The sequence below is a fragment of the Lycium ferocissimum genome, chromosome 8 (genome assembly GCF_029784015.1).
Source record: "Lycium ferocissimum isolate CSIRO_LF1 chromosome 8, AGI_CSIRO_Lferr_CH_V1, whole genome shotgun sequence".
Lineage (NCBI taxonomy): Eukaryota > Viridiplantae > Streptophyta > Magnoliopsida > Solanales > Solanaceae > Lycium > Lycium ferocissimum.
The window spans coordinates 45,149,822-45,162,834 of NC_081349.1; the positions used below are offsets into that span (position 1 = coordinate 45,149,822).

General features: G+C 33.5%; 1 protein-coding gene across 1 annotated transcript; it reads right to left on the reverse strand.

Moving 5' to 3' along the window:
- Window positions 1-5,090: 5,090 nt before the first annotated feature.
- LOC132066413 (cyclic nucleotide-gated ion channel 1-like) lies at window positions 5,091-10,981 on the reverse strand. The gene is made up of 7 exons (XM_059459728.1): window positions 10,571-10,981; window positions 10,045-10,257; window positions 9,174-9,469; window positions 8,113-8,224; window positions 7,524-7,760; window positions 6,061-6,416; window positions 5,091-5,376 (listed from the first exon to the last, which is right to left on the reverse strand). Exons 1-7 carry the CDS (start codon window positions 10,979-10,981, stop codon window positions 5,091-5,093), a joined length of 1,911 nt encoding a protein of 636 aa, XP_059315711.1.
- Window positions 10,982-13,013: the final 2,032 nt, after the last annotated feature.

Genomic DNA, 13,013 nt, shown 5'->3' on the forward strand with positions numbered 1-13,013 from the left:
TAGAAATTCTCTACATTATTTATATATATTTCGATTTGCTCCTACAGTAGCAATATCTTAAAAGGGTACTAAGCTATCATTATTTGATATGCTTTAGACACGTTCAGATATGTTCCATTCCTGAAGAATGAGAACTTTTGATAGATATCACAAATACAGATCCATTCCCTAAAGTGAATGTGACAATATTTAGTAAAGCTTATAAATACGAACATATACTTGGTTGTTAATAAATCACGCCTCACCTCCAGAAGAGGTAGAATAATTGAGAAAAAATATTCTATGTTTTACTCCCGAAGCAGTAAATTGAGAAATCTGCTCCTGAAGTGGTAAATTTAGAAATCTGCTCCTGGAGTAGTAGACTCAGAAATCTGCTCCTGAAGTAGCAAATTTGAACTCTACTCCTTGAGTAATAAAAATTTGAACTCTACTCCGGAATTAGTAGAACTCTTAAATTTACTCCCGAATTAGTAGAATTTTAAAATTTATTCCAGAAGTAGTAAAACTTTAAAATTTACTCTTGAAATAGTAACCTTTGAACTTTAATCCTGGAATAATAAAAAAGATAGGAACTGTTTCTCCTTTACAAAAATAATGACGTGATTGGCTGAATACTTTCAAGTTCTCTTTTTTTTTTTCTTTTCTTTTTTTTTTTTAAAGCAGCAGTCATGTTCATGTACAATGTAATTACCATGGTTTCTATATCTACACGGATAAATATGTGACGATTATATTAAATTACTATGGTTCTGCTTTTTGAATAACTTCTTTCTTTAACGAAAGTACTTTAAGGATTAGAGCCAGAGGCGGATTTAGAGCTACAGAACCTTATTACCGCATCCCCGAATGAGATTCCTAAAAGTCCATCCGAATTTCTACAAGCATTTTATGTGGCTTCCAGATTTTTATATGAAGGTTAATATTCTACACGTGTCTACATATTAGACTATTATTATTGCACTAATATTTCAGTAACTTGTTTCAAGGTGTATTAATTCTATATTATGTGAATGTATGTGCCTGATTCAACTTGAGGCAATTTCGTGTCATACTTAGCACCAAGTATTATGCCAAGAAATAATTACACAATAGCCATGGGATATATTATAGTCATAACTGAATATAACTTAGTTTGATGTCTTTCTCTGTCCTTTCATATGACATTTCATCCGCATGTTACATTTGATATTAGAAATACATGTTAGTCAACGCGTGCACCAATTTTCTTAAAATTGGATCTCTATAAGATCACTTTGAAGATCTGAGATTGTGTTACTATAGGATTTTACTGCGATTCATACTAAAAATTATAAAGTGGACAATAATAGGTTCACTTAAGTTCCAGCAGAATTGTGCCTGAGAGAAATAATGAGCTATTGAAAATTATTATAAAGCTCATCTAAATGATCGAGTTTTATTCCTCGAAGTGAATGAAGAAATACCACAACACACCTCCTGAAGAGATAAAATAACAAAGGATATAAATATTATTTTGTGGTATGAAGGTCATCGTTGCACGTACCGGTAGCACGTCAAATCATCTTGAATACTTTTGTTATGTATCATCCTAAGGCAAAAGGATACAAAATTTTGTAGAATACTTTCTACCAGAACCACATTAATATATTATGTTTACTTACTGATTTTCCAGAAGAAAATGATAGTTCATACAAAAATTTCCTGAAGAAAGAAATAATTATGTGGTTGCCGACAAAATATTCTGATGTTAATGGCCGGTATTCTTCCTGAAGGAGATATTTATCATAAACGTATCAAAGATTGTATAACTTAATGTTTACTTTAGTCATTTATGAATCTAAGAATGTCTTTATAATATTCATTTGGCTGCAATTTTTTTGTCATGACTCCAGCGACGTCAGGGTAATATTTGATAGTACAAAATCAATTAAGTGCTCCAGAAGAGCTAACTGTTTCTCTAGAAGATCATGGCACTAGTAGTGTCCAAATAATATTTGATTACGGAGAATAAATTTAAGGTTCCAGAAGAGCTTATATAGTATTATGTCATTCGTTCTAGATTGTAATATACGAAGGTGTTATGATCGAAACACAAGTTGTAGTAAACCCGAAGTTTACTAAAGTAAATGGCTATCATATTGAAGATATAAATGATTGGAGGATTAAATATCTTCAAAATCATAGTAGGTAAGAAATATCTATGTAAAAGGTTATATGCCTTATTCTCCAAATTGTACTACAGATATAAGCATGATGAAATCACATGTCACGATAACCAGAAGTTTATCGATTCGAAAAAGAATTCATGTCATAGTAAATCAGAAGTTTTACTAAAATAAATAGCACATGGCATGGTAAACTTGAAGTTTACTAGTATAAATAATTTTATTAGTCGGCATGAGCGATTTGGCCATCCCGATTCAATTGATGTGTAGATTGAGTATTTAACATATATTGAAGAACTGGAAGATTCTTCGAGAATTTATTTTTGTTTCTTGTTCTCATGATAAGTTGATTATACTAGCTAATGTTGGGTTGAATTCCCCAAATTAGGAAAAAACATAAAAGGTGAATATGGGCCCATTCACCTGTTACATGATGTCTTAAATAGATGCATTGATAAGACTGTCACATATGCGTTTATTTCAACCCTCAGTTTGACATATGCAAATTATTTGCTCAAAATAATTAAGTTGAGAGCACAATTTCCAGATTATGTAATCAAGACAATCCATCTTGATAATGTTAATTTATATCCAAGCTGGTTTGGCGTCAAATGCCTCCGATAAATAACTAAACCATTGTTTATGAGAACAAAGCTTTATGTGATGGTCTGAGATATGATATATTATATACAACATCACTTGTATGCTTCAGACCAATAAATTATGATAAATTCTCCCCTCACAATTGGTTCAGGGTTAGGAACCAAATATTTCTATCTAATAGTTTTTTATGTGTGGTATATGATTAGTTAATCTACCTTGATGCACAAAGATGAATTTCCCCAAAGAAGATGTCATATATGTTAGTTTTTCTAACATAACGGGGAGAGAATAAGTAGCTAGGAAATATGTTGTGAATTATCATTAGTATGATCCTCATTTAAAAAGTAATTCAAGTTAAATGCTAGAAACATTTGCTGACCCAAAACTAATTTCATATTTCAGCTGCAAAGCGCTCCTATTAATATTAATGTCCCTGAAGGACAAAGTATACAACATACATGAAGCATGGTAGATCAATCGGTTCCAAATGAAATAATCCTTGAAAAGGGAGAGGAGCAAATGATCAAAATGATCATAATAAGGAGGCAATGTGCTCTTGAAGAGCATACGACATAACACTTCATGAAATCTCATGAGAGGTTTAGGTACCTAAAAATAATGGAAGTGATGAGATCTCAATAAGTTATGTCACATTGCGAACCGATACAAATGATATATTGTCGACGATATCTTTCATACAATATAGCGCAATATTGTAAAAAATTGTGAGGATCTGAATTATATGTCTATAAAGCATGCTAACATAGACATTGTTACCAAGTGAAATGACGCATTTTGGTAAGCGTAAAACTTATTGGACCTGCTGTCCAGACACCAGAAGATGTCACATCATTTAAATAGAAATAGATGTTGTCACAGCTTACATGAATTACTTGATAAAATTCATATGAAAATTCTTGAAGAATTTTAAATGCCTGATGCATATACAATTTCTAGAAATTTGTTCATAATTCTTATATGAATTAAATCAAGCAAGGTGAATGCAGTTTAATTACCTTAATGAATATTCATTAACTAAGGGTCTATTTATCCTTACGTCTTTGTGGAAATCAAAATCTGTCATATTGTTGATGCAAGTTGATGACTTGAATATTATTGAAACTCCTGAAGAGTTCTCAAAAGCAGTATATTATCTGTTGAAAGAAGTTGAAATGAGAAATTTGCAGAATTCTTTGGTCCTGAAGTGCCATATCTTTATGCAATTGATTCATTTATATATTTTGCTATGACTATGAGGGATTACAGTCATACAATACTATTCTACATGACAGTCAAATCATATAAAGATAACATCGGCTTATAAAGCAAGTCAGGAATGCACTTGGAGTGATTTCAAAAATATTATATGCCGATGCAACTCTATCCAAAGATTGAAGATGCAACAGCGTACATAGCCCAACAAAAGAGAAGATTCAGAAAAGGACAAAACATAATTCACTAAAGTTGTTCTTCACACACGATCTCCAAAAAGAATGGTGATATCAATGTGCAACAGATGGGTTCGAGTGATAATATGGTTGATTTGTTCATCAATTCTCTACCAATTGCAACTTTAGAGAAGATAGTTCACAAGATTGGAATGCGAAGATTCAAGTTTTGGATTGATGTTTTCATCAGGGGGAGTTAATACGTGTTGTACTATGTTTTCCTTAACCAAGGCTTTGTCCCGATTGGATTTTCTAACGTAAGGTTTTTAATGAGGCAACCAAATAGTGTATTATTAGAAATGTGTACTCTTTTTCCTTCCCTAGAATTTTTTCCACTGGATTTTTTCTAGTAAGGTTTTAAAAAGACACATTATGCATCAAATAGACATCCAAAGGTGTACTATTAGAAATGTTTACTCTTTTTCCTTCCCTAGAATTTTTCCTACTGGATTTTTTCTAGTAAGGTTTTAACGAGGCACATTATGTCTCAAATAGACATCCAAGGGGGAGTGTTATAAATATTATTTATTATTATGGATGTCTATCTTTAAGAGAAAATTTAGGGCTAGTAACTTTGGGACCAAGTAAATTTTCTCCTATAAATAGAGATGTTCCGTTCATTGTATTTCATCCCTCAAGAAAAATAAAGAATTCCCCTCTCTTCTCTCTTTCTCTGCAATATTTTTCTTCTTGCTTTATTATTTTATAACAATATCACTAATTATAAATATATAATTTTTTAAAATCATATATATAATACAAATTATTTTGGGGCCCTAATATATTTAGGGCCTAAAGCCACTGCTTTGGTGGCTTTAGGCTTCAGCCGGCCCTGTAAACATCTTCCAACATTTCTTGTTACTAAGCCTCCCCACCTCATGAATCATTTTCCTCACTACAATTCTGGTCCAGCTGGTTTCTGAAGTAGCATAGGTAATGTCGGAGATAATTTGGCACCAGTTGTGTGGTTGCGTTGCAAGGCGCGCAATGCATTAGCAGCAAACCTTGATGCATAAATGGTAGCTCTAAGACTTGGTTCATTTGTGCTTTCTTTTGCTAATGCAGCCTTCAGTCTATCTTGTTCCTCTCTTAAAGATTTCACAAGCTTGTTCCTGTAGTGTCGACGCCATGCTTCTTGTATAAAGCGTGCAGCCCATGTCCTCCATTGTCGTGAGTAGAACCTGAAATAGCGAAGTACACAAGCGTTAATGGTTTCCTCCAAGACTCATACACCAGTTACTTATGTAGGGCTAATTTCACGGTTGGTCACTTAACTTTCAGATTATTGCATCAATGGGATAACATTTATTTTTGTAATGGAAAAATAACTCAACTAAGTTACAAAAAATAAAAGATATGCCAAAAAATGCTAAATTTGGTACCTAGAAACACAAGTAGGGTGCCACTGATATAAATTTGTCATGTAAGTATAGCCATGTTATATGCTATCCATGTGGCATCATTTTAAAAAAGAAATCATTTTCTAACCCAACGTAATACCCGATGTTTTTCACTATGTTGGTACATCATATCATGGGTTCTTATTTTTTGTTTAACGTGGGTAGAAAAATGAGAGTATTTCTCATAAGTGGTGCCACGTGAGTGTTATGTAAAAATTTACTGAACTGGCAGCCTACTTGTGTTTCCAAGACCAAATTTAGCATTTTTTGGTGTTTCTATATCTTCAGTGACATATAAGAATAGTTGACTTTTTTTTTTTCTACTACAAAAATTAATTCAGTGACGTTGGGTGACCATCCGTGAAATTAACCCCCTAAACTTATGCTGTGCCAGTAACTCAAGTATCATGCATTCCTCCCAAACTGAAGGCTGTAATGAAAAGGAACCAGGCTTAAACAACTTACCTGAAAATATGTTTGAACTGTTTGCTATGTAGTCTAAAGTGTGAGGTAACAAACTTAAGGTCATCAACACTGAGGGCAAAAGCTTCTATATCAGTTACGGCTTGCACTGTTCTAGTTGAAATGGGACAAGTACTGGAGGAAGAATGAGATTCTAAAGCCCATGGAAGAAGCTCCACTCCACAGAAGTCTCTACCATCTTTGTCCTTCAATGACAAAGTACCTCTCACTAGAAAGAGAATTTCATCTACTGGACTCCCTTCTCGGATTATGAAGCTCTTCTCTGTGTAGAGTGCTGGTTTCAGTCTATCATACAATTCATCCAGTAAGTCTTCATCCATTTTCTCAAATATGACAACCTTCAGTTCCAAACCAATGCAATTTAGAGGAAAAACAAAGAACAACCTTTTATATATACTAATATTACAAGACTTGCTGTGGTTCCCTACTAGTTTGGGCTCATGCATAGTTGATTGATTGGTTGAAAATATTTAATGTGGTTCGATGAGGTTTCATTCGGATTATATGACACACAATTCTTTTTTGTTTGTTCAAGTAAAGGACACATTTTTAAGTTTAGAAGCTCTTTAACTTTAATTTTTTCATTTTACCCTAAATGACGTGCTCTTAGTCATAAGCCATAGAAATATCATGATATTCATGATATTCACGACCACTAGTTCTAAGCTATGTTGCTCGGACTCGGTGTCGAGTGTCGGATACGGGTACGGATCTAGAGGTCGGATTCGGCATAATCTAAATTTTAAGATTCGGGGGTACGGATCCGGTGCGGATACGGGTGCGGGGATTCGGCTAAAATAATTCAAAATTATAAGAAAAATAACTAAATCTATGCCTAGAAATAAAAAAACAAAAATAATTTTTTATAGTTATGTTTCATTTATAATTAAATATTAATTTTTAATTAACTTGAAACTCTTCCCGATACAATAAGTGTCCACTCTTCAAGAGCTCTCCGTTTCTTTCAATTTGGCCTCAAATTTTTCTCGATTGGTCCATGGATTTGATCAAAGTATCCAATGTCGTTTGACCAGATCCGACACGAATCCGGTGTCGGTGTCGGTGTCGTGTCGTGTCGTGTCGGACACGGGTGCGGCAAAGAAAAGTGAAGGGTCCGAGCAACATAGGTTCTAAGGGTACTTTTAGTAAGTTCAAAACGTCTTGTTTTTCTTTTTTAAACTCCATGCTTAGTCAAACACCATCTTATAAATATAATGGAGGAAGTAACATTCTTTGACTGCATATACAGAAAGTGATTTGAAACAATAGGAAATAATTGACCTTCTGTTTCCATTTCAAAAAGAAAGGTTCAAGGTTCACATTATTTTACTAGTCAAAATGTTCATATTCCAGATAAAGCACCATTTTGACACAACAAATGCTGAATGGCTATTAAAATCCAGTAAAGTTGGAGAGGCATAACGATAAATGTCATAAGTACTTACTCTTTTGACCAAAGACGAATAGAGATGGCGCTTTACATCTTTCCTTAAGTCGCTAGGGAGATTTTGAATCAGTGAATCTTCCTCAACTCCCCTGGTTTCTTGCCATTTGTACTGTTCATGTCTTCTAATACGTTTTCTCAGATCGTGTGGAAGCATGCGATGAGACATCCACTGTTCTGCATCCCGCCTTCTCAGTCTCATCTCTTCTACTCTAACCGTGATAGATTGCAAATATTTCTGTTTCCAACAACCAACACAAAATTAATCGAACTTATTTAACTTCTATTTACACTATCAGAAAAACTTGATAGGCAATCATTGGAAATTAACATACAAGTGGAACAAGCAATCTAGAAATTAGCTAAGTAACCTTCTACAACCAGTTAATTGAGCATGAACTTGAAAATAAGAGTAGCTGTAGCTTTGTTGAAAATGAAAATGCATAACAAAATAAATGGTTTTGGTCATTAGTTGGATAGCTTAGACCTGATGAGAGGAAGAGAATTCGATGCCTATAATGTCATGCAATTCAAAGTTCACTCCAATAGCACCTTTTCAAGATTGTATGATAAAGGACAAGTGTGCTAACCTGAATATTGCCAATAATCAAGGAAAACAAGATTAGCCCAATAATTGAGATGAAGATGGCGAAGAGAATCTCTCCATCGAAGTTGCTTGTCTTAAGGTTTTGGCCAAGAGAACTGAAACATGTAGGAATTTTTTTTAGCTTTCAACACAGTCCAAAGAGATAGTTATAGAATTATGGAAGTTACTCAACATGCTGATTCTGAGAAATCATTAAAAAGGCTTAGCTACTTGTTAATTCTAGATCAACAAGTGAGATGAACATCAAAAGTTGATAGCAGTAAAAGTTTATCTGGTGGTATCAAGGACCAATAATGATAATCAGCATACCCTATTGAAAAAATTAATCTTTTACATTTGATCAGTGAAAAAAACTAATTTAAGTACTTCCCCAGAAGGATAACTTGGTTGTGTGAGTCACAAATTACTTTAGGCATCAGAAAGTTGATGTTCTGTAAAAAGGCAGTTCTTGGACATGCACAACTAAATAACTTAGCACACTCCAAATGTTTTCTTTTTATAACTTAATCTCCCTTCTGCCTTCATATATACAAAATCCTTTGCTATGTGATTTGCATTAGGATTCCTTTAAGTTTCTCATAATTTTGCAACGATTTCGTCAAAGAATGGTAAAAACATTAGATAATGACATAATGCTTCAATATCAACAACAGGCCAGACGCAACAGAACAACCACTGGAAAGGGGGCAGGAGAAGGCCATCTCAAGGCACATCACGACCAACAGTTGGCTTGCTTCCGTTACTTGAATAACTAATGGAATCAAAATGGTCTCTCGATTGATCAGAAGATCTTGTCACTTGGCTAAAACCCGTTACTTGAAAGAAACTAGATCCCGCGGAAACCTCTTTGCTCTACTGTCTTTTCTCTTTGGTCCAAAGCTAAGTCATATTAAGAAATGCGCCTCTTTTAGCGTACTAGCAGTCAGATACAAACAGAGATATTATCCAAAACATAAGAATTTTCAGAATTTCTGCAATAACTTAATAGCTGTAAGAAAAACCAAGGTCAATAGCATGTATGGGAATAAGTAAAGGTGAACAGACCTTAAGTTTCTCAGCCCCCACCAAAAACAGTAGAGGAGTTTGGACTGGAATTTTCTCTTTTCCACAACCCGAAACTGAAGAGCATCAAGAAAGATTCCAAAATCAAAGTCATCTGGATCCTTTATATCTTCTGGTTGCAGGAGAGGGCAAGACGAATTTAGTAACAAAGCATTTCCATTTGTTTTTCCTCCACAATATAAGTTATGTGACGAACAGAAGGGGATCTTGGCACACGCGCTGCGCCAGCAACTATCTTGGCGTTCTATTGAGATCAAATACCAGACGGCTCCAACTACCTAAGATAACAGATTTGCACCTATTAAAATCGATTTTCGTTCAAGAATGAAATCTTTTTGGAACTGCCTATATCAGGTTCATCCTTCGGAACCATATGACATCTCGTGTCCAAAGGCAGTTCTTTGTAATCAGGTAATTATCTTGAATATGTTAACCATTTTAAAAAGAAGCACACAAGTAACAGGGTCGAAGGTTATTCAGGCAATCAGCTTCTTACTTGAATTTGAAAAAATAAAAGGCAAGTCATTAGTACTTTTCAGATATTGAGCAGAGTAATTTTGTATATTGTTATCTTCTGTGGTTTTGAGAGTACTATGTACAAAGAAAGTATAATCATAGCTTGGGAAGTCCTGCTATATCAGTGTAGGTCTTCTCTTTATGCCTGACTAGCTGTTGGAATTGATTATTGTGACAGAGTTTTTAGAGTGGATTTAACTTACATACGTTGACAGTGTAAATAATTTTTCATTATCAGCGTATTTGCCTGGATTATTCTTCAGGTTACGGATAGTAATTACCAGTAACTATTTTTTATGTAATGTTTGATTAGTCTATTGGTTGAAAGGAAACTTACATTACTGGCCAACATGTAGAGGGAAAGGTTGAAAGCAGCTCCACCCCATGCACTTTCAGTAAATAAGCCTGCAGTCCTTGTTACTTCTTTGTACAATCGATAAATTCTAAAAATTCTTGGAAAATATTGAACAGAAATGACAATCTTCAACATTTCTTTCGTTACCAGAGAAATGGGACGATTCACACTGGGAGCGATAATCAATATCACAATCTGCATAAAAGTAAGGTTAACTTGTTAATATCATACTCTCTTTAAGTTAATGCTCTGTTTGGAAAGCCATCAGACAACTGCAATTGGTGTAATCACTAGGGTGATAGTTACACAATCTAGTAATTACATAGTATAATTACGAAGACATGTTTATTTGTCATAACGCAATTACAAGAGTAACTCACGATTTTAAAAATAAAAGGTAATTATCAAAAAGTAAAAGTTAATATTTGACAAACATGTGGCTTTATGAATGATACTCCTATTAAATTAGGTATTTAAGATACAAGTACAAGATTTTGAGGATACATACCTGTGGGAGTGGAAGGACTGCTACAATGTCAACAATGAAATAAGATGACAAGTATCGCTTGGCTATACCAGAGGAATCTTCTTCAATCAACTCACCTCTTCCATAAACTCGAGAAGACGGATCAATGAAGCCAATACGAAATTGCAAGATAATGTGAAAGATGTATAAAATATCAGTGATTGAACGCAGAACGCAAACAGTGATCTTTGATGTCTTGTCCAAATCAAGGCACTTCTTTTTGTTATCAATGATAGGAATGTAGAAGAACCATGGATCCAGTGACACTGCAAGTACACATACCAAGACAAGTACTTGGTTCCATTGCTGAAGAAATCTCTCCTGAGGATCAAGAACTTTCTTCTGCATTGTCCAACTGTTGAAGTTGCTGTTGGGATCGAGATAATAAGGCATCATGCGTGAGTTAATAATTACAAACTTTTAATGCTGATAGATCAGACTAAAGCAAATATACTAAAAGAGGCATAATCTTTTTAAATATGATTTGATCAATTGACTTATATATGAAAAACTAATATACAAAAAAATATACAAAAATATAAGACTATCGAGAGAATAATCTCCTCTAAATAAAACTCGTTAATAACTATATTTGTGGATGTTATCGTGGTATCGTGTGAGAGTGAAGGACCTTCAGTTTATAGAAGTTCGAAACATTTTCTCCCAAAAAAGATAAGTCAAATAGAAGTTCGAAACTACTTTTTCAAGAAAAGATTAGTCAAATATACAAGAAATCTTTTCCACTAAAAATTTTTTTGAAGCAAAACACAATTATGAAATTCAAATAAAATAAAAAATTCATGACAAGACCTAACCGTTAGCAACCTTGTGAAATTAACTGAAGCAAGGAGAAATTTAAATGGTCAAATGGACTCAATTAATTTGCAGCTGCAGGGACATTCAAGGACTGATATTATAGAAATATGAAGAGAAAGCAAAGGAGGTAACTTTAGGACAACTATATGTGTGTTCATTTTTTTCTTAGTTTAAGAAGGTTACCTTTCGAAAGGTAGACTCGGAGCAGAAACTACGAAGACTTTGGCGGGACAAAAGTTATAAGTCAATGGAGAGCTGGTACTGATCATAATGCTTTAAATATTGTTGTCTCAGTTTGACTGACACTACCTAATCACCTAGAGACAAACGATGTCTTTGGACGCACACCGATAATTAAAAAAGACAATCTGGTACTGATTATAATTATATATAGCAATTCAGTACGAAGGAAAATGTTTTCCATGAAAAATGCTTTTTTTGAAATCTGTTTTCAGGAAAATATATTATTGGGTTGTTTATTTATTTTTCTTGTATTCGGAACATAAGTAAAATATAGTGTCCTAAAAGTATTTATATATAATCTAGACAAATATGTAGGAGGTGAGCGTGGGGGTGGGGGTAGGGGTAGGGGTGTGGAGATGGGGGTTATGGGGTTTGGGGTGAAGATGAGGTGTGATGGAGGATGGAAATGACATAACCAATATGGAATGCCATTTGTGAAACTTATTTTACCTACTTCCACTTGTTGGGATATATACTATTAACCATGTGTTTGGATATAGTATTTATTATAGAATAATTATTTATTTAATTTTTAATAAAGATTTAAATAGATTATATATTAGTATGTGTGTCCTTTTCTTATATAGTAGATGATTTAGTGTATAGAGTTTAGCTTATACACAGAAGATTAAATCATCGGCTCTTCTAAGTATAAAGTTTATGTTCACAATCTAAGATGGAAATTGGACAAAGCCATCGGTATGATTGTAGCACAAGATTAAATATAATGTATCTTCATTATGGGAACGGTATAGTTCCGACTTCTTAAGCTAATACATTTTGTATGTATTGAATTGACCAAATAGAGATAAGTGTTTTTGTACTGAATATATAAAACAACTTCTCTAGTTCATTAAATGTACTTATACTCTTAATCTTGATATAATTATTATGATCAATGTAATTTGTTCATTATTTTGATTTATTAAAAGGTACGACTCAATTGCGGGTCTATGTATTCTTGATAAATTGGATAATGACAAAATACATTTGTGAAATAATAATTAGTTGATAGAATCCATGTCTTAACTTAGAGATTGATGATACCCCTTTATGGATGCTTATAAGTCCCATGTGAAAACCCCGCAGGTGAATTTTGTGTCCGTCACATGATATAAGTTAAGCGGAAATATAAAAGATTTAATTAGTCAATGAATTAAATTGTTAGTAATTTAATTTAATTGTTGGTATCTGTAATCTTAACATGGGGAGTTAAATAAGATTTAATGAAAGATTTTGAAATTCAACTGAGGAGTGCGGTTATGATTTTTTAGTGGAATAATTCGTAATTTATTATAGTGGGATTAATTCAGATATTTCGAATTAATTCCATAATAGGAAGTCTCGTTAATTAAATTTTGTGGTC

What these genes read in the sequence shown, in the direction of transcription:
- LOC132066413 (XM_059459728.1), bottom strand. Translation starts at nt 10,981, where the DNA reads ATGCCTTATTATCTCGATCCCAACAGCAACTTCAACAGTTGGACAATG. An exon ending in CAGTCCTTCCACTCCCACAG is followed by an intron (nt 10,258 to 10,570) that starts GTATGTATCCTC and finishes ACTTTTATGCAG; the next exon opens with ATTGTGATATTGATTATCGC. An exon ending in CAGTTCAAACATATTTTCAG is followed by an intron (nt 5,377 to 6,060) that starts GTAAGTTGTTTA and finishes TCGCTATTTCAG; the next exon opens with GTTCTACTCACGACAATGGA.